This window comes from Symphalangus syndactylus, chromosome 10, assembly GCF_028878055.3.
Source record: "Symphalangus syndactylus isolate Jambi chromosome 10, NHGRI_mSymSyn1-v2.1_pri, whole genome shotgun sequence".
Classification (NCBI taxonomy): domain Eukaryota; kingdom Metazoa; phylum Chordata; class Mammalia; order Primates; family Hylobatidae; genus Symphalangus; species Symphalangus syndactylus.
The window spans coordinates 112,770,069-112,793,050 of record NC_072432.2 but is presented as its reverse complement, the minus strand read 5'-3'; the positions used below and the strand labels follow the sequence as shown (position 1 = coordinate 112,793,050).

Below are 22,982 nucleotides of genomic sequence, written 5' to 3'. Positions count from 1 at the left end.
CTATGCTGTCAAACAGTGGCACTTACTCCTTTAATCTAACAGTATTTCTGTGCCCATTAACCAAGCTGTCTTCATCCTAACCTCTCCCTTCCCAGCCTCTGGTAATCATCATTCTACTCTCTACCTCCATGAAATACATTTCTAGCTCCCACATATGAGTGAGGACATGCAATATTTGTCTTTCTGTGCCTGGTTTACCATGCATTTGCCACAACTTTGAGGCCATGAACTTAGAATGGGAATCCAGAGTCTTGACAGGATCCAGGAACATAAACAAGCACTAACATTTTCAGAAAACAAATTACTATCCTAGCTTGAACTAAAAGGAGCAAGTAACTCAAGGTAACAGAGGTTTCTTTAACTCTAGAGGGAAATAATCAATTTGTGTTAGGGAAGATTCCTGTCACTGTGTCTCTGGGGATACACCCCTGAACCTTATTAAAGTTGCATGAGGGAATTAATTGTGTTAAGTAAGGGATCTCTCTTTTTACCATGACAAAGCCAGCTGTCACAGAAGAGATGGCATTTCCTAGAAGTAGAGACTGTGGTGACAGTAAAGGTGACAACATACTGCCACAGAAAATGCCATCGAGTTTTACTGCATTTTTGTTTACTGCTTCCTGCTGTGCTTGCTATCAAAATTTATTCTAAAACAGGAAAGACCTCAGTCTTGATCAAATGTTGAAGGCAAAGAATGCAGTGTTTCTACTATCTGAGGGTGGTGGCTCAAGTACTTCTCCATAGCATGGTAAGAAGACACGCATTTGCTAAAAAAGGATTGTTGGGGCTACTTTGTGAACAAGCTCTGTCCACTCAAGAAGACATGTATACATATGTAACAAACCTGCACGTTGTGCACATGTACCCTAGAACTTAAAGTATAATTAAAAAAAAAGAAGATACGTCTTCAAAATACAACTTAACTGCAAAGAGATATGTCAATTAAAACAAACAAAATCGTTCTGATCAAATGAGCCAAAGTTTTCCCCCTTACCTCAACAGCAGCATAAAATATTTAAATGTTTCTGACACTCATATTAGAAAATACAATCTTTTTGAGCAGGTAATACAAAGCCCTTCACAAGCCCCACTTTATTTTTTAATGGCTCTATGTCCTGCATTTTCTCCCTTGCACACCATCAGATACAGTGACCTTTACCCCTCACTGCCCTGGTGCATGCTGTTCCTTCTGACTGCGGGCTCTTCTCCTCTGCCCTTCTCTGTCTGGCAAGAAAATCTTCTCCTTCAAACTTCTTTTAATACTTAATTTTCTCAGCAGAGCATTTCTTTGGCTTATTGACACTCACATAGCAGTTTTAGCCCTGACCACTTTGCATCACATGAGACTGTACCAACCAGTCTTTGAGTTTCTTGAGGGTAGAAACTGTTATCTCAGTATCTCCTGGTCTCAAGGCAGTGCCTAGAATACAGCATGCACTCACCAAATCTTGAATGTAAAAATAAATACAATACCTCCATTTTGAAGGACTTTTGGTTGTTATATTGCCTTTGATTCTGATATTATTTTATATCATGATTTTACCGTAAATATTTTAGGGGAAAGTTGCCTGATATAAAATTGTATTGGAAAAGCTGTAACTGGCTATCTTCATTCCAAGTATATATACTAAAAGTAGGTATGACTGTTAGAATTCATATATACAACTTTCCTAAACCAAAGCCTTGACTATCCCTTCATTTTAAGTGCAGGTGGTATTTCTACTGTTAAGAATCTCTTTTCCCTTATTGTGTTTCCTTCATAATTGTAGAAATATGTCTCTGTTGGCCAAGGTTTCTACTGGATTTCACTTGTCTTATTGCTTTGTCATCTGTCCCAGCATAAACTTGATTTCCATGTGTAGTTTTAATTCTCTGGGAAATTTCCCCCAATGACTGATTCCTAGATCTCATAACTACATTATGAATGCCAAGTGACGAATTCCATTAAGTCATTAAAAGTTGTTAATCAACTGAAATTTGGCAAACATTTTGCATCCCTGATTGCTTCTCTGGATAGCTATTGTAGATGTGGCCTTCAGATTCTTTCTATTTATAAAGACAGTGCATAAAAGAAACATAACAATATACATTCTTATTTGTTTATTAATTTACATTTTCTTTATCCACTTTCCCCTCTTCCTCTTTTTTCTTCCCCTTTCTCCTTCTTATTCTTCCATGGATAAGAATCCATCAGCCTGGAATTTAAAAGTGTTGGCTAAACCAGTTTACCATCACCATCTGCATAACCAGTTGTTCACATCCAAGATTTCTCTATCTCTTCCAGAATCCCAACTGTTAAAAACAAGAAGTGATGAAAACACCATCTGTGCTTCCAAGTGGTACAGTTTTGTATCCAAAACTTTGAAGCACCTAAAGATTCCTCCCTTGTCTATTCTCCCAGCATCATGCATTAACCACACAAATCATTAGATGTTTTGCAGGCAATGCATTTGCTCTTGTTAAACATCTCCTGTCATGAATAAAAACCTACGTGACAACTGACTTGCCAACTGGCCATGATAATCCACACACTGATCCTTCCATACCCCTGAGAAGGGAATCATTGACTACCACAGCTTTTCTATTTCTGCTGTATCCAGGTTTCCTCAGAACTTCTGTTGGTTTAGAAATAGTCATTGTTGCCGGGCACGGTGGCTCACACTTGTAATCCCGGCACTTTGGGAGGCCGAGGCGGGCGGATCACGAGGTCAGGAGATCGAGACCACAGTGAAACCCCGTCTCTACTAAAAATACAAAAAATTAGCTGGGTGTAGTGGCGGGCGCCTGTAGTCCCAGCTACTCGGAGAAGCCGAGGCAGGAGAATGGCGTGAACCCGGGAGGCGGAGCTTGCAGTGAGCCGAGATCGCGCCACTGCCCTCCAGCCTGGGCGACAGAGCAAGACTCTGTCTCAAAAAAAAAAAAAAAAAAAAAAAAAAAAGAGTCATTGTTGCCCTACATTTCCAGAGTATCTGGTTTACTCCTCTCATGTTTAATCAGCTTTATTGGTGTAATGCTACTTCTCACCCTCCTCTGTGTCATATTTCCATAAGGGCCTTGTTGTGAGGATTAAATAATATAACAGATATAAAACTTCAGTCCCCATGTAACTGGTATCTTGTCAGAATTCCAGGTGGCTCAATTTGATAGTGGATTTGTGACACAGGCACTAAGCTTGGTAGAGAACTTCTGCAAGGCAGGGAATCCTAATCCAGAAAGTATTTAGCTTAAAGAAAATAGAAACTACCGTTATCTCTGTAACTATTTTTCTGCCTTAGCATGGAGAGATAAGCCATTCCTTGTAACAATTTTACATAACTAATATCAGAAGAAAAAGTCGAATTTTTAGCATTGCTTTGCATGGATTGTTGCAGTAGCAAGTAGAAACAGCAATAATTGATGCCATTGGAAATTGTAGATTAAGATTCTGTATTCCAAGTCCAAAGTTTGAGCAACTGCATTCAGATGGATTAAAAATTCTCTGTAAAGGATGTGTGAGCCAAAATGTAGGGATGTGCAGCCTGGTTTTGATCAGAATTGAATAAGGACCAATGTGGAGCTGGGGGGCAGGTAGGGCAGCTACTACATGTATTTATTGCTCTTCACAGTAGTCAAGCTCCTGTAAAAATCCTGCCACATAATAGAACTCTACAAATCTTTGTTGATTCATGAATAATTCAATGAATAATGAATTGCATGGTGAATTTCTTATGACTTTTTGTTATTTTCAATTGAACTTAAGTAACTCATTTTCATCAATCGCCCCTAAATATCACTGAAAGATAAAGAAGTATCAGTATATCTCTAGCAGGTAAGAATGTTGTTTCATATAATATCCACGTCTCATGGAAGTCCCAGCACTTCAAAATGGGAGCTTTCAAAACATTGTGTTACTAAATGGCTTAAATAATCTATCTGCGGTACTGGTGACCTATTATTCCAATAACACCATGTGTTGTCAGTGTCCACAGTTAGATTGTGTGCTTTTTGGTGTAAACACAGATTTACTGTTCTGGTGTGTGGTTAGATTGTGCCTTTTGGGAATAGAAGTATGAGTTTCTAATGCAGACCAGAGAAAAAGTGTCTGTGACAATACCTTTCATTTCACATAAAATGACATATAATATCATATAAAATAGCTTTACTTCATTTTACATACGTTTTATATTTCTCCATCTTGGCTATTGGCGTGATGGGTGTGAAATTCTTGCGCTTTGAGTATAACTGGAACTTCCGTTGATAGGCAGAGAAAAAATGTGATTTCCATTTTTGTGCATTCAGTGAGCAGATGGGGAATGCATCTGTTGACATAATCTTCTTAGCTTGAAGAGTTCTTGACTCGTCACTCAATTTTTGCCAAACATGTAGACATTTTCCTGCTAGACACAATTTTCCTAAGGTGTCCTAATTATACCAACCCTCCCCTGCCCCACTACTAATACATATACATTTTTACAAGCTATGATTTGGCAAATTAAATGGTTTTTCGTTTAATCCTTTGTTATGTTGCATATTTATCATAAGATTCAGACATGTTCAAACAAACTCCATAAGCAGTCAAAACAAAAAAGACGATTGGCATAAATTTCATTCTTGTGTCTTTTGCTTTACAAAGCATTCAAAACAAGTGATAGTCTTTTTATCTGTCAGCTAAAATAATAATCATACTCAACACTTGCATACATTTCATCCATATGAGGACCTCAATCCCATTACTAATAGAAGTTGTAAATCTTTGTCTACAGCTGGAGAGACTAGAATGTTGGAAGGTGAAGTGGCTTGTTCTAGGTCACACAGGACTACTAACCAGGGTTTTACTTTTGCAGGTGCAGCCGATGTCTCTTAAATTATAATTAGGGAAGAATTACAAGTCTAGCATTACCAATACAAAATGACCAATTAGAGTCTTGAAAGTGATTCAATGGCTTCGTTGAGTTTCTGCAAGCTCAGGCCTTTGGACATTACTTCAGCTGTACCATGGTAATCTATTATTTATCAACCCTTTGACTGCTTTTGTCATCTGTTTTCCTGGTTTCTGTAACAAAGTTTGATTAGTATTCAAATTGCTGTCTGGCTAAGGGATCTTTACTGCTATCAGTAAACACCAAATGAAAGTTTGTCTGCTCTCAGAATACTGGTTGTATACAACAGTGCTTGTCAAACTTTAATGTGTATAGGAATCACCTGGGGATTTAGACAAAGCGTATACTCAGATGCAGTAGGTCTTGGGCGGGGCCTGAGATTCTGCATTTCTAATAAGCTCAAGTTGATGCCAATGCTGCTAGTTCATGCTCTACAGACAGATCCTTAGCCCCAATATATTTTTAAATTTCTTTTTTATTTTGATTTTTTAAATTGATAAAAATTATATATATGTTATATTACTTGATGTTTTGATATATGTATACATTGTGGAATGACTAAGTTGAGCTTATTAGCATATCTGTTACCTCACATCCTTACCACTTTTTCTGTGGTAAGATCTACTCTTTTAGCAATTTTCAGATATACAATACATTGTTATTAACTGTAGTCACTATGTCACTACAAAACAAAAGAGCACAGCTTCTGACAACTGACCTTTTCCACCTAGCCTTCTCTAACTCATGTTTCTGTAACTGCTCTCTACTCTGGCCCCTTCTGACCTACGACTTGTGGTGAACTTCTGTTGTTATTATCGAGAGGGGTGGTTCTACCCCTTATACTCCACTAACTTCTTTGTAAATAACCTTTTAATTCAACATGCTAAAATTGCCCATTTGGAATGCAACATTGGTTTTTACTTGGGCCCTTACTGACATATCCATTTAGTCCTTTTATTCAAAGATGAGAAGAGTCCTATCTATAAGCAATCACAGGCAAAGAGGACGAAAACAACCAGTCTCCAAAAGTTACATGCATTTTAAATCCACACCTCACAGGAGAAGCTTTCTGAATGGCATACATTTTTTTTTCTTTTGAGAGATCCACATTGTTATTTAGAATTTTTTAAAGTCAGTAAAATTCTCATGAGAGTTATAAATCTGCCTATTTATACAGGCTTAAGAACTGGAAAATAACCAAAAGGAGTTCTATAAAGCATAAATTAGTTGGAAGCATTCCAGGTTAAAAACCTATGTCCACAAAACCTAGTATTAACATCAATAACACATATCTAAAAATTAAAGGAAAAACTGTTGGTTTTGCCAGCAGTTAAATGAATTTTGTCGTTCTAGGTCAAAAAGTGAATGTACAGTCTTTGTTTATGTTTTGCTTTGAAAATTGATGATCAAGAACTATATATGATCAGGATGAAGAAGAAAAAAGCCTATATAGATAAATCTTGGAATGACCTGACAATTCTGTCAGTGTGTTTCAGCTGACTCAATTGTCAATGAAAAGATATAATGGCAACACTAATTCAGAGGACTAAAGAATCAACTTTACCATAAGATATTACTCATGCAGGTTTCCTTATGTGAAATATTAGTAGTATCCTGTTTCTGTAGCCATTTAGAAAAGTAGTAAAGCAACTCTTAAATAAAAAACAGCCTCTCTTACTATTCCATCTCTTTGACTCAAGGAGATTTCATTAATCTATTAGCTTTGTCAAGTATAACCTAGACAACACTGAGATTCTTTCTCTGTTTTCCAGTGGAAGGCCTTTCATTGCTGGTATTTTTTTACTTTGATAATATATAATACACTTAATTGGGGGATATTTGGAATTGAATTTTGAGCAAAATTAAATGAGAAACAAAATTTTCCTATTAGCTTTTAGGTGCTATGGTAGATATTATTAGTGTTTGCCAGTATCCAGCTTTCTATTTCTTTTGGGATATACAAAAGCTTACACTTTCTCTTCCCATTGAAATTAACTGTGCCCATGGAATTAGTTCTGGTTAATAAAATACCGACAGAAATGATGTGTTTATCTTTCAAACCGAACAATTGTGCTCCACACTTCAAATGGAAAACAGCCAAGCAGTGACATTCCAGATGGTGCAGCCCCTTCTGCTGACCTGTGTTAGGCATTTTGCTTGAACGAGAAATAAATTTTAATCAATTTGGAGTTTGTTACCTCAGTATAATTTATCTTATAACAGTGCTTATCTGATAATGGTGGGACTCTTCAATATGTTAGAAACAGTAACTGGACTTTTTGAGGAGTTGAAAATGAGAAAATAAAGCTAAAAGATCCTGATATTACAAAATTAAGTTTGAAATCTAACCTTTAGGTTGTAGTGATGATATAAAATAATTTTCTCTAAAGCCTTAGAATAATAGTGCATATAAGGACATTTCTGTAATATGTATTTTTAAAGTATATGACTGACCTATTATCCAATTATGAAATGTAATGCAAACACAGTCATTCCTAAAAAAAGAGGCCTTTCTTTTGGACTCAATAGCAATAAGAGCTTGGTCTCTAAAATGCTAGAGCCCAAGTTGATAGGAATGGGCTTCTCATATCACTTAAAGTTAACAACGTGCTAATGTGTCATAGGAAACAACCCCATTATCACTCAGATTCCCAGCAAAGTAGTGAGCCTCAGTAATTGAACTCAGCTCTCTCAAATATTGGTTCTCATCACACATATACATATATATGTATAACTTACACTATACCAAGTTGTAAAGGGTAAAACTGAAATACTTTCTAAATGCTGGAGTTTGAGAAAGTGTTTATCTCCCAAAGAAAACCATGACAAATCTTTTGCTATGGGAAAATTTAAAAAAAATTTTAGATTCAATCAGAGCCTAAAAAGAATTATTATATCGCTAAAGGGGAAAATAATTATTCCCATCAAAGCAGTTTAGACATTGAAACAGGCCAATGACTTCAACTGTAAAGGAAGCCACTGGACTGACAAACGGAAGACATTTGTTGGATGTGATAGTAAATTTTGTATGCCAGCTTGACTGGGTCATGGGGTGCCCAGATGTTTGGTAGATTATTCTGGGTGTGTCTTTGAGTGTGTTTCTGGATGAGATTAGCATTTGAATCAGTAGACTGAATATAGCATACTGCCCTCCCTAATGTGGGTGGGCCTCATCCAATCAGTTGAAGGTCTGAATAGAACAAAAAGTCTAGGTAAATGGAAACTCCTCCTGCCTGACTGAGCTAAAACATTGGTCTTTCCCTAGCTTTGGACTTGAACTGAAAAAAAAAAAATCAGCTCTTTTTGAGTCCCAATCCTTTTGGCTTTTGAAATGGAACTGACACTACTGGCTCTCCTGGTTTTTAGGACTTCAGAATCAGAATGGAACTACACCATCAGATCTCTTGGTTCTCCAGTTTGCCAACTGCAGATTGTGAGACCTCTCATCCTCAATAATCAATTAATCCAAGTTGCTATGTTTCTACAAAGCTTTTTTTTTTTTGTTTAGGCATGTTACACATTTTATTCTCCTTAGTATGTTTAAGATTCAAGATGGATTAAAATCACCTAATATTAACTCTGACCCCTTTACATATACACAAAATAAAATGATAAAATACAGCAAGTAGAGTATTTAAATCAAAGCACGCTTGGGTGAGTAAGGATGAATTAACAAGCTACCTGTTTTCTCTCATTTTATAAATGCAGATATGGCTATGCTTACCTTTCTGTTAAGCTTGGCAGGTTGTTTTTCGTCTGGTTTTCATTATCATTCTGCCAATTATATGTTTATTGTAATATCAGGTAATGGTTAAACATTGTTAAACTAGTATATGAATCTATTTGCTACTCAATCCATAAGTCTTACAGAATAAGTGTTTTTTTAAAATAATACAGTAGCACAATTACAATCAAACTAGTTAAGATGCTTTGAAATATCATTAATCTGCCATTTTGTTTTCTATTCTAATTTCATATTGAGTATGTTTATAGCAAAAAGAAAGTCTCAGGTGAAAATAGTGATTTTCATAACCAAATATGTTCTTCTTAGGTCCATTCATTTTCATTTTATTCTATAAACATTGATCCTCTCTCACTTATTACTCTACTAGGCACTGTTAGGTAGAAAGAGGGTGCTTATATGAGAGTCACCGTTTGTTGAATCAAAGCATAACCTTGTATGAGGATGGAATCAACATTTATTGACCACTTACTAAGGGAAGATATTGTGCTCAGGGCTTTACATATGATACTAACTTCTCACAACAATCCTCGATTACAGGTTCTATTATTATCATTTAATAGAGGACAAATCTAAGCTTAGGAAAAGTAAACACCTTGTTGAAATCACAGAATAGGAATCTAAATATTTGTCTCTTTCCAAAGTGAATTCTCTGTCTTCCATAGTTTGTTTTATGCCTTCTGCCTGCTGTGCCAGAGCACAGTCTCCCTTGGTAAGCTTTGCCTCTGTATCTTTCTGGGTCAGCCAGATTTCAGAAATGAGAATGCACTCTAACCTTCACCTACAAACCTTTTCAGAAGTGGAGCATTTGACTTACACAGCCCATGGCCCCTATCATGACATTTTTGTAATTTTCAAAGAGTTTCCTTAGAGTCACACTATTTCATACTATGCTGTAAAGCAATGGCAGTGTGGTCAAAGCGTTCTAATATTAGCAGCTGCCCCACATCTTTTAAACTCTCCTAACTATTCTGTGAATGTAGGTAATTACCAATATTATTCCTTTTCAGATTTTAGTTCTGTATTTAGCTTGCAGATTATGATTATGAAATGTACACACTGATGAACAGTTTCTTTATGTCTTAAGTCTTTAAACAAATATCAGAATGGAGATTCTGCAGCACTCTGACACCTCACACAAAGCCCCACAGTCTGCGTGGCATGTGTCACACATATTTTGGGTTGTCTTTTTGGTGGCAGAGTTTTTTTCATGCAGTGCATCCCACATTTATTATCAATTCTTCTCTTGCTTGCTATTAACCAAATAATAGCAAAAACAAAGAATAAAGCAATCAAATGATGACATATGTTGTAGTAGAAAATAGGGAAAATGGTAAAATTAGGCTTGGACTTTTAAAAAGTTTTTTTCTATATAAACTATCATTTTACAGGAAAGATGAGGAAGAGAAAAATAGGTTAGAAGAGGGATAATTTTACAGTTTGAAGTCCATTTGTATTTTTATTCTGCCCATCTTACTGGGTTTTTATGCACTATCCAAAGGGTCAAAACTGTGTATAAATTATGTGTGAAGGATAAGATTTTTCTACTTAAGCTTCAACCATGAATAAATCAGGTATTTTCCTTTATGGAAAACCTAATTCTTTGGAAAACAATAGTTGGACCTTGATATTTTATCTTTCCCTTTTTATTTAAATGTTTGACAAGATAAAAAGATGTATGTCATCTCGGGGGGCTAGGGGAGGGACAGCATTAGGAGAAATACCTAATGTAGATGACGGGTTGATAGGTACAGCAAACCACCATGGCACGTGTATACCTATGTAACAAACATGCACGTTCTGCACATGTACCACAGAACTTAAAGTATAATTAAAAAAAAATCGTGAATACAGGATCATACTGGGAAGATATTTTGTTTTTAAAATGGTAATTTTTTTTTTGTTAATGGATCTACCCCTGATTCACATTGTCAAAGGAAAATAACGAACTGTGTGGATTTACAGCCCTAACTTGGAAAAATTATCTACATTCCTAAAGGTGAACATATAGACATTTTTTCTCAGAAGAATCACTAAGTCTAATATTTGAACTAAGATGTAGGTCAGTCAGTTTTTAAAATTATTAAATGCCCTTCTCAAATATGAGAGGAAAGAATTCAAATGGTATTGATGGGTGGTGTTAGCTAAGAGCAGTATTTGAAGGGAAACTGTTCAACAGAAGGTTAACATCCAGTTCTCCAGCAGGGAGTTGGATTAGTTTTGTTTTGGGTTTCGGTGTTTTTTTTTGTTTTGTTTTTTTGTTTTAACGAGAGGTTATTTGGGTGATCCGGTGCATGGCTGAGTCTTTGTGATTTAAGTATTTTCAAGCCAGTTAGTGGACCATCTAGTTTTCCTTTTCTGCCTTGTTAGTCTGTCCTTCAGCTCTCTTACTTCTTATTAGCAACAATCTCAGCTCCAGAGAGGGCAGGTGCAGAAGGGAGATGGTAGTAAAACATAAATCTCCACGAAGCTGAAGAAACACAGGTTTAAGAGAAACCTGCAGATTTTATGACAAGCTACTCAGTCTGCCATTATTACAGATAACTGGAAGCTGATTATATGAACTTCATTTTTCATAAATCTCATCAGTACCATCACGTGATTACATTTTCCCCAAGGTGTGATCAAATCAACTATTAATAAGACTTTACTTCTAGAAAAGGATTCTATTGCACTGTCTGTCCCTGCCCACATGCCCTTGCCTGGGTCTACCCTGGTCACCAAAGACAGGCACAGGTTTTGCTGCATATTCTCGCCTGAGCAATTTTTTTTTCTTCGGGCCTGCCTGAAGAGCCTCAACTCCACTTTTCCTTGCTCCTTGGTTGAGTAATTCTGAGTTATCCTACATAGTCTCTCAGAGGTCTCCAGTGGGATTGAGCCCCAGTTGTTTACAAGTTTAACTGTCTCACTAACACATCCTTCTGTTTTGCTTTCCATCCTTTTCTGTCTTACTTCTCTATTCTTTAATTATACTTCCTGTATCACTTTCCAAATAAACTATTTGCACCCATATAGTCTCAGAACTTGTTTTATTACATTTTTATGAGAGGCCCCAATTAAGACAGTAATCAAGAAACTATCTTATTTTTGTATTTATTTCTACAAAATTGCCAGAAAAGGCAGATTTATAGAAATAAAAAGTAGATAAGTAGTTGCCTAGGGCTGGACATAAGAATAGAGATTAACTGTAAAATGAGTATAAGAGATCTTATTGGGGGAAGAAAATATATCCTAAAACTGATACATAGATGATGGATTCAATAAAGTTACTAAAACTCACTGGATTGTATTGGTGAAATGCACAAATTTTACGATACATAAATATACCTCAATAAAACTGTCAAAAATGAACAGATAGTAAGATTTAGAGAGGTAAAGTACCCAAGGTGACACAAGCAAATACAAGTCAGAGGAAAGAACAGAGTTCAGGCCATTTGACTACACTGAGAAACAGCATTCTTCTGTGAACTTGTGACCTTGCTTTAACTCATTAAAAATGGAAGGTCACAAAAAAGTTTAAAACTTACCAATTAAACCAGATATGCATATATCTAAGACACTTTATGCTAAATGATTGACCTAGATTATTTTATTTAATTTCACAAGGGGCCATAAGGCAGGTATTATTATTCTTCCCTTCTTACACATGGGGAAGTGGAGCTTGAGAGAAGGTAAGTGACTTGTCAGAGGTCACACAACTTACATGAGGCAGAGCAGGGATTCACCCATGGTGGTCTCATTCTGGAATGCATGCTTGTAACTACTGTATTACACTGCTTCTGCGAGTAACTAGGATTTATATCTCCTCTTACTATTTAAGCATGACCAAAGAAAGAGCTCCATACCTCACTGTTGAGTTTGTTTATCTGCTGCTTGGTCTCCTCTGCTTTGATGAAGAGAACAGCAGCTCCAATCTCTGGATCTGAAAAGTGACACACACACACAATGAGTCCTTCAGGAATAAACCTCATATTTGAGGATTGAGGCAATTAGAATATGAAAGAACGTACACGCTATCACTTTTAACCTTTTCTGATGTCTGTGCACTGTACTGTCTTTTGGGGATCAGGCAAGCTTTTTGTATTCCTCTGGATGGCACCAGATATACTCTCTGGGCACACATCATGGTGGTGATTGCACCCACAGCGACTGGATGTGTCCATTGTAAACACCCCATTTCCCCGAGTACAGTCACCACCATGTTCCAAGATGGCACATTTTCTTTTCTTTGACCATTGTTTAAAACTGTATCATAGTCAGTGCTAAAGCCATAGAAAAGGGATATTATTTTTCTTCTCTTGTTCCATTCTAAACATTGATTCCTGTGCCCACGAGCATATTTGCCTCCCACATATATATCAGATACTAATATCCACTGCAGGTTGCCTTTCTCTTTCTGCATCATTCTAAAGGGTAATTTCTCCCAGTTTTTAGTTCTTCTTCTCCACTTTTTCTCTACTTTGCTCTTCCAAATATATTTATTTCTGTCAGGGACAAGAGTACAGGTGAGTCAGTGCCAGCTTGAGTGGAAAAGATTTGACAGATAAGACCATCCTAATTCTGGTCAATTATGAGGAGAAAATTTGTTGGTGGGGGAAGAAAAGTAATTCAAAACAGTCTGAAATAGAGTAATAAGAAATTGTTTTGCAGACATATCTTGCAGAGATAATCCATTCATTCAAGGAATGATTGAAGGTCATATACAATAGGCCAGCCCTCTTTTAGAGTAGATAGCAACCAATAAAGAAAATATGTTGACACTCATGGAGCTTAGAATCGAGCAGGAAAAATAAACATTTAAAAAGTAGGCCAGGCGTGGTGGCTCATGCTTGTAATCCCAGCATTTTGTGAGGTTGAGACAGGAGGATTCTTTGAGCCCAGGAGTTCAAGACTAGCCTGGGCAACATAGGGAGATCCATCTCTACTAAAAAAGTAAAATAACTTATATATAGTAATTATGCAATAGGTTTGAATTTCATACTAAGGGCAATAGAAAGCCATATTAGGGTTTTAAGCATAGGAATAGAGTAATACAAATAAATTTGAATTAATAAAATTCACTTTGCATGGAAAACAGTGTGAGGTCAAAGAAAAGACTTTGGTAGCAATGTAAGCAAGAGATAGATATAGCTAGAGAAGGAATGGTAGCAGTAATGGTAGAAAGTCTTAGAGAGAACTAAAAGATATTTTGGAAGTTGCTTCTAGAAAACTTGTTGCTTGAATGCGTAAGCATAGGGGTCGGTGATAGGCTAAGGAAGAGGAGGAAGCTAAGACAGTGGTAGGACTAGAAATATGTGGATGAAATGGTGAGTTTCTCTGCATTGTCTCTAGTTGAACCAAAAAGGTAAACATCCTGGGGTGTCGACAGGCTTTTATTGCAAATATACCAGTTTGATGATAACTATGATTTCTTCGCTCCTTGGTCCAAGCACAGTAATATCAACATATGTAAGTCAATTAAATCAATAAATCAAGACTGTACTCCTTATGCTTTTGCATTCTCCTCACTTCACACTCCCAATCAAGGAATTTCACAAGTATCCCTTAGTTTCCCAAGAAGATGATGAGTGCTGGAAAGAATTACTGATTCAGATGAAATGCTGGTATTCTACCAGAGAAACATCTCCAGAACTGTACATTCAAATGTCTTTCTTGGGCTTGGCTTTGTTCATAAAGGGATTTGCTAATTACCAAGACATTCTAATACAAGGATTTTAGAACTTGGTGGGAAGGGAAGGGGAGGTTGGGTGAGGATTGCTGGCCTTGCATTAGGTAGTTTGCTGGTAATTGTTTTGGATTGTCTCTGCCTATTCAACACATGTTCACTATTCTCTTTTTATCATATACAGGTGTGTCTTCTTTAGAGTTTATTTGTCATTTTATTTGTCTTGTTGACAGAATCCCTCTTACGAGCAACAAACTCAAGATTGAAAAGTAAAGAGAGGGATTTGGGCTAGAGTTGGAGGTACCTTCACATTAATTCACCATCACTAAAGGTTAGCACATCACATAGTTCTCCATCATTTCCAACATGCTTATATCTTTCCGAAGTTGTTTATCCTCTGGAAAACTGCAAGTATATAACCTCACACTGAATAAATTGGTTAAATATAACCAATGTTTTTTCCAGTGCACAATCAACATAGCATTTCCTCTAGATAATGTTTTTATGGATTAATCTAAATTTATAATAGTAAAACATGACTGTCCTCTGATGAATAGCAGAAGTTTGAGTCTCCTGGCATATCAGTTACCTTGGCTGCTAAATGGCAGCTCATCCAATCTGGACAGAGAAATGATCACAAATGACATCTTAACTTGGAAGTGGCATAAACTCATGTCAAATTATTCAATGGTATTGGTAAGGTTCTATGACAGGGAGAATATTCTAAGGACAGGAAAGCAAAAAAAAAAAAAAAAAAAAAAATGCCCATAGCAAACATTTACAAGTTAATAAGAAATATTATACCTTAGGAGAAGACTAAATATAGATCTTACCTCCAAGAGGAGGAGAAATTCTGGGCTCTGATCTGATTCGTTCAGAGCCAAAATCAAAAGTCTGACTTTCTTCACTGCTGTTTCCATCTTCAATTCCATCAACAATCCTACTTAAAATAAAGGAAATTGACTGGCTGTGGATTCATATTCATGGATTCTAGTATTTTTAAAGAGTTAAAAGATATTATGTTAAATTTCTAAATTCTAGATACTCTAGAGCTGAGCTATTCAGTATAGTAACCATTAGCCTTATATTGCTATTGAGTACCTGAAATGTGGTTTGTGCAAATTGAGATGTGCTGTAAGAATAAAATGCACACTGGATTTTGAAGAATATGGTTAAAAAATGTAAATTATTTCACTATTTTTATATTCAAATTTAGAATAATATTTGGAACATATTCAGTCAAATAAAATATATTATTAAAATTTCACTTTTATCACGCTTAAAAATGTAGCTGTTAGAGAATTTAAAAGTATATATGTAGCTCACAATTTTATATCACATTATATTTTTTATCACACACTACTGTTGTAGACAGAGGCTCTTTTACTTATTCTCAGATTCAAAACTTTAAGGTACGGTACAAAAGTCCTCTTACCTAAATTCATGTTAAATCATTACTCTCCAGCTTTTAACCCTTAGCATCACAGAAAATAAATTTGATTACACCTCTCCTCTAGACTTAGAGAAAACTCTAAATGTCAGAGTTAATTATATTTAAATCAGTATTTAGTCTTCTTTTCATGGTAAATAGTATCTAACCCACTCATTATTTTAAAAAAATACAAGTCTATTGTAGAAAATTTAAACATAAAGGTAACAAAAAAACAGAAAATAAAAATCACCTGTAATCTACTACTACAGTCAATATTTTGATGTATGTCCTCAAAATATTATTTTCTCTGTAAAGGAACATAAAATCTTTTTATAAATGTATGATTATGTTGTATATAAACCTTTCTTTCTCAGCTCCAGTACAGTCTCTTCCTATTTATAATTTATTATGTTTAATTTTAGTATAAACTTAGGAAGAAGAGTTAAGCAATATTTTCAAATTACTATCTCCAACTGAATTCTTGAAAATATATCATCCGCCTACTTTTTGCTAAACCTATTTTGTTTATCTTTTCCTTAATATTTTATCTTAATGAAAAAGAATGTTCAAATAAATAATAAAAATAAAGTATTTGAGAACGGTCACTGGCTTTATAAGTAGAAAAACAAACTTTGAATTCACCTTTCAATACTTAATATCTCTGAGATCTTCGATAAAATATTTACCCTTTGAGTTTCACTTCTTACAACTTTATAATAGAGATAACACAAACTACTTTATAGGATTCTGAGAAGATTAAATGCAATTGTGAATGTGAAATTATCTAGCAAAGTACATGAAACATAAAAAGTAATACATATTTTTTTCATGCTTTTATTTATTATTATTCAGCTATTATGTAATTTTGATGATGGCTATTGCTTTTCTACACCATGGCCTACCCCTGAACATCTTTGGAATCAGGATTTTTCATGCTTTCAATCACCTTTAGTGGATTCTAAAGTGATTTTTAAGAAATTAAAAATGGAACCATGCTATGTTACTTATTGAAGAGACCAGAAATAAAACTAAGTTTTAGCCACCCTTGATAATAAGGCAAGAATAGTATGAAAAATAAAAATCTGCATTTCATTTTCTTCCTAATTTCAACTCGTTGCTTATGAAACTTTTGGTAATATCAAGCATTGAGGGGATAACATTGATGGAGTTTGTTCCATTTCTTTTATTTTCACTATAAATCATAAAATCACAATGTAGGAATATACATTTAACATAATATGTAGTGCAAAATGAATAAAAGGAGTAAAGAAGGATTTATGAACATTTAGTATTTTGAGAACATACTTTGCCCATCCTGCATGCACACACACACTTGCACATACACTCAAAAAATTGCCCACAAAACTCAGAAAAACTGAGGATTCCAGGCTAGGAATCTGTGGAGTAGAAAGGCTCAGAAGGCTGAAGGCAGGTACTACTCTGTATAAAAGGCAGCCACGTTCACGTGAGAAAGTTATGTAATATGAACTCTTACCTTGGACTGAGGTCTGGGGGTCCAGCATTATTCAAAGTTGAAAGTTGCAATTTCAAGTTCTTCTCTTTCCTTTTATTATGGTTGGGGGGGTCAATTTCCTGCTGGGTTTTGGGGGAATTTGACCTGGAGACTCTGATAGGCGAGTGAAAGGGCACCGTTCCCGAGGCCAGTTGCTTTAAGCTTAAGCCCAGGTAGGTTTTATTGCTTCCAACCTTCTTGTTGCATGAAGAAGATCCCCTTGTGCAGATGGGAGAGAGGGAGACTGCCTCTTCTTCCTCCCCCTCCTCCTCCTCTTCCTCATCTTCCACAATGGATGGGAGTCGCTTGTTGATGCTGCCATTTCCCTTGGGCTCTGACTAAATCAGTGGATAATATAAATTAGTACAGACTGCAAAAACCGCAGAAAAGGTATATCATTAATGCTGGAGGTCTCATTTGAACAAAGTCAAATCTCTTAGAGACTTACTTTTCATTAAAACTGAAGTTTTTGCAGATTTTGTTATTATTTTATCAGGTGTTAAAGGTCTTCCCGCTTCTGCTCTTCTCCAGGTTTACTCTCTATGCTTTCTTGATTTTTAACCCCTGATTCTAACCCTTCTCTTGGTCTTTTAAACTGTCTTCATGGGGAGCCACGTGAAAGGTGCATTATACCAGGTTTGCAACTAGATTTTAATCAGCCTGTCATTTGTAATAGTATATGATGGCATGCTCTTAGAAATAAACACATTTTCCATTTTAATGGAGGGTCTTAGGCCTTGTTATTTAAAATTACATGGTCTGTACTGGAACTTTACATGGAGATTAACCAGCAAAATTGCATTATTCTTGAGAATAAAAAGCTTTCCTATTTTGGATCACATGAATGGAAGAAGATCAGAAGTATTCTCAGCTACTCTGCTTCCTGCTGTCCTTGTTCTTTCCAGTCACTAGCAAGAAAAGAAGCAAACCACCTGGTCTGCTTCCTTTGAAAAGCCTTGGAAAAGGAAGGAAAAATATTCTTGCCAAAACCCATCCTGTAACTACTGGACTCTTGACTGGGATCATTCAACTGTGTAGACTAAGAAGAGGAAAGAAAGAGTGTGGGAAAAGACAATTGAGGTTATGATGGAAGGGCCAGGGCAGTCAATGCAGCAAAGGCTAACTAGTGGCCTTCAACAGAGTCACTGTAATAGTGTGTGCTTCTTGCTTTGCCCCATACATGGCTTCTCTGCTCACTTTTCTGTGCCTCTGTCTTTTTTGAAAATTGAATCCCTTATATCAGATCATCAATAATTTATAATAAAAATAAGACAAAGAACTGAAAATCCCTAAGATTACTATTCAAACTCTGGGCTGTCATGTTTATTGACTTAAATTAATAGTTGTTTTTTTGGTGTATATGGATTTTGGTGTATATGGATTTTTTGGTGTATATGGTGTATATATTACAGGTATAATAACAGATCTAACATTGCAGTGACTTATAGGCAATAGCCCGTTCAGTTTAGGCCATAGGTGCTGAGTGAAATGTATAGTTTACTTATGAAGTTCTTGTACTTTAATCTTATTGGCTCAAAATTTCTTGAAGAAATGGCATTCTTAGACTCATCTTTCCAAATACGTATGGTTATTTTATTTTATTTATTTTTTTTTTTGCTGGGATAGTCATGATGTTACTCTTGTTTGTTTTCCACAGCATTTAAAACTCTGTGTTTTTAACAAAAATTGGGCCTACGTGGAATTACAGGGGAACATTTGTACACTAGCATCGTTGGATAGAAAAATTAGTTTACCCAGCTAAAGACACAACAGGGCAAACTTAATCTAAGAAATGAGAAACAATGAGCGCATTCTCTAATTAGAATTCTGTTTACATTTGCATTGGCAAGTTAATCATTCCTTTGTTTCAAGAAGCCTCTATTGGCTCTAATTGAATTCTCTGACTAATAACCTGTCAAGTATTTGTACTTCTACAAGTTTGTGGAAATTTCATACTTCCATTTTGTCATGGAGACTTGGTGTCTTGGACAAGTTGCTTAGATACTGACTCACAATCAGGGCAGCCGACATTACTTATACCGATAATCAATTATCTCACCTGCCATCACTGCAGACAGGACCTAAGTTTATTATATTATTAAATATTCAGTCTCACATTAGTCTCCGTGCAGGAGTATGAGTTTACTTTCTTCAGGCCATCTATATAGAAACAGCTGCTTTCCACATGTAGCTGGATTCACCTGTTATACACTGCCAAGAAGTTCAACCACAGATCTCTTCCTTCTCAACTGATGTATCTTTTCATTTTCTTCCTGGGAAATGCTTTATAATGAGGGCACTAGGGTTTTTATACTCATAGTTAAACAAATCTAGAATTTGGCTCATGATACTTGGCTGGGATAGCCACTTCAAAGTTACAAATGACTAGATTCCATCAAACCTGTCTTGACTAAAGGGGAAGCAGAACAAAGTCTAGTGGTTGAAATGCATGAACTTTCAGTTACACAGTCCTAAAAAAAGTCCTGTGACTTACTAGCTGTAACCTTGCTCAAACAATATAATCATTAAATTCTTGGTTTCTCCATGTGTAAATTAGGAATGGGGTGAGGAAAACACTAGATATTAGATAATGAAAATCAAGCACTTAGGAATGTGCAAAGAGTTTATAAATGCTTGCCTACACAATGCTGATGATCATAAAGAAAATGAAAACATTTATATTGTGGCAAGTGCTACAAAGGGTTCTGGTTACCTCCTTTTATGCACTATCCTCCCTTCTTTCTTAGTTAACGGAACTCTCAGCAGTGCACCCTACACAAAGATTACCTTTCTCAGGTTCCCTTGCCACTTGGTTTGGCCATAAGGCTAAGTTATGAGATGGTAGCATATAAGTGAACAGGTTTTAAGAAATTTTTAGAAAGGCTCCTAGAAACACGGTAACATCTGTCTTACTCTTGCACATTTCTTTTGTTTCTACTCTGAAATATGGATGAAGTGAATGTGTGTTCAGCAGCCACCTTGGAGAATGAGGACATCTTGGAGAAGGAAACCATATTTTGAGAATGATGAAGCAAAAATAATAAATAATACATCCTGGCACCTTATTGACATATGGGAGCTTTTATATTTTCCATTTCTGGACTTGTCTACGAGAGGGAAACACCACCAGTTATTCTGGTAGTTTTAACATTACAAATTAACTTTAGCCTAAATTATACAGGAGGATTTTGTTGTTGTTTAAAGTTTAGGATGTTGTAGTCTTGGGACAGATCTGCATTTTCACAGTTATATGAAAGGGAGAGGAATTCAAATTGAAAAATACAAAAAAAGGCTAATTAATTTTTTTCATAAGAAAGGGAATATAGAAAGGTCTGGGGTGAAAGCAGTGCAGTAGAAAGGAAAAGCTGTCTGATGAGAAGAGTTAAGACAAAGACATGTATGGACCATAAAGGCCATTTTTCTTGTTGCTGAGGAGGATTTTGTAGAAATGAGAGAAAAAAGACAACTAGTGCGAGGAGAAACTTGAATGAAAGCACTGAAATGCTTTAAGAGCTTCTAAGAAGTTTCCCAATGTAATACTAAAAGTGGGCCTGTAATGCTAGCACTTTGGGAGGCCAAGGCAGGCAGATCACTTGAAGTCAGGAGTTCAAAACCAGGCTGGCCAACATGGTGAAACCCGTTTCTACTAAAAATACCAAAAAAATTAGTGGTGTCTGGTGGTGCATGTCTGTAATCCCAGCTACTCGGGAGGTGGAGGCAGGAGAATCACTTGAACCCAGGAGGCAGAGGTTGCAGTAAGCTGAGATCATGCCACTGCAATCTAGCCTGGGCAACAGAGGGAGACTCATTCTATGATAAAGACACATGCACACATATGTTTATTGTGGCACTATTCACAATAGCAAAGACTTGGAACCAATCCAAATGCTCATCAATGATAGACTGGATTAAGAAAATCTGGCACATATACACCATGGAATACTATGCAGCCATAAAAAAGGATGAGTTCATGTCCTTTGAAGGGACAAGGATGAAGCTGGAAACCACCATTCTCAGCAAACTATCACAAGATCAGAAAACCAAACACCACATGTTCTCACTCATACATGCGAGTTGAACAGTGAGAACACATGGACACAGGGAGGGGAACATTACACACCGGTGCCTGTGAGGGGTCGGGGGTGTGGGGCTAGGGGAGGGATAACATTAGGAGAAATACCTAATGTAGGTGATGGATTGATGGGTGCGGCAAACCACCAGGGCACATGTATACCTATGTAACAAAACTGCACGTTCTGCACATGTAACCCAGAACTTAGAAAGTATAATTAAAATAAAAAGTAAACCCTATTTGACCCTTCTCCACCATCATCTTCAGTAAATTCTTCATGTCTTCATAATGCATTATGTAATTTGATCTATTTGCGTGCCTCTGTGTCACAGGATTATTGGTAATAAAAGTCCAGCTAATAATCTTAACAAATTAGTTTTTTCGGGAAACTTTCCTTGAAATTAGAGAGTTCTTAAAAGTTGAAACTGTTTTAAAAGCTGACTGAATCATAAAACATGGTTCCAGAATATCTCTCAACCATATTTTTAGCATTATGGAAACTTACAAGAAAAAATTTGCCAATTTTAAATTCAATGAAAGTACTTTTAAGATTAACACCTTAGGACTTTACATTTGGCATGTTTTGGTAACAAACTGCTTTATAACAATAACTATAAAATGCTCCCATAGAAATAGGAGTTTCAATTCTCCTCTATACTCAAACTTAAGCAAGTCAGTTGCCACATCTCTCATTGGGAAGTCAAGTAGGGAAAGTAAAATACATGAAATTCTGAAGAGAAAGACAGATTTATTGGTAATCCTCCAGATTTTAGATAAATATTTTGCTCTGTAGCAAAAGTCATACCTGTGAGACCGTAGATTTGTTTGATAGTCTTGATATCACCTGAAAGAACAAACAGAAGTATTAATCATTTTATATCTCCTGGTGGTTTGGGACTGGGTGAAATGCAGCAGGCAGAGGAAAGAGAAATTTGTACAGAGTTTGCGGGAGGGAAGGAGCACAGGAAGGGGTGTGGATCTACCTGTGCAGGCCAGAGAAGAGAAAACGCCTTCTACAATGTGCCAAAAACAACTGCCTCATCCTACCCTCTAGGACCACTACTGATCAGTGTGTGTAATGAGAAAAGGAGCACCAAGTTGAATGTCCACCACAGGATACCACACCTAGAAAATAATGATCACAATAGTGGGCTTATTGGCTGTATTTTCCATCTTGATGCTTCATTCTCTCTCCTTTTTTTTTTTTCCTCTATCTCCCTATTCTTCTTTCTTGCTACTTTGCTAAATTTACTCATCTTCCTTGATTTTTCTTTCTGGCTCTGTGGAAACAGAAATCTATGAAATCGTTTCTTATTTAATCTCATTACTTCTATTTATTCACCTCTCTTTTTGCCTGAACGCTCATGGGCATGAGCTATCCTTTCTGTTCCACTTGTTTTCCACTATCTCACTGTGGTAATCCCTGTGGACTAGGTTTCAGTTTACTGGGAATCCTAATCCCCTAATTGAATCAAATATTCCATTGATTACAAAAAAAGAAGAAAAACTGCTGCCAATCAGTGTTGATATACCATCAATTCTAAGACAGATTTAAATTTCAGAGATGCTAAAATGTGGGGAAAAGTATATATCTTATACACTTAGGCTTGAATCTCAGGACACATTTTGTATAAAATCAAACTATGGCACTATAGAGGAATATATTAAAAACATGCACCTTCCATGATGTACAAAGAAG

General features: G+C 36.1%; 1 protein-coding gene across 1 annotated transcript in view; it reads right to left on the bottom strand.

Annotated features, from left to right (window-relative positions):
• The window catches only part of KCNH8 (potassium voltage-gated channel subfamily H member 8), a 373,450-nt gene that overhangs the window by 5,451 nt on the left and 345,017 nt on the right, over nt 1-22,982 (bottom strand). Inside the window, exons 12-15 of the mRNA XM_055295551.2 lie at nt 22,089-22,127; nt 17,194-17,549; nt 15,100-15,206; nt 12,447-12,523 (exon numbers count right to left, since the gene is read on the bottom strand). Coding sequence (XP_055151526.1) covers nt 12,447-12,523; nt 15,100-15,206; nt 17,194-17,549; nt 22,089-22,127 — 579 coding nt within the window. The remainder of the gene's footprint in view (nt 1-12,446; nt 12,524-15,099; nt 15,207-17,193; nt 17,550-22,088; nt 22,128-22,982) is intronic.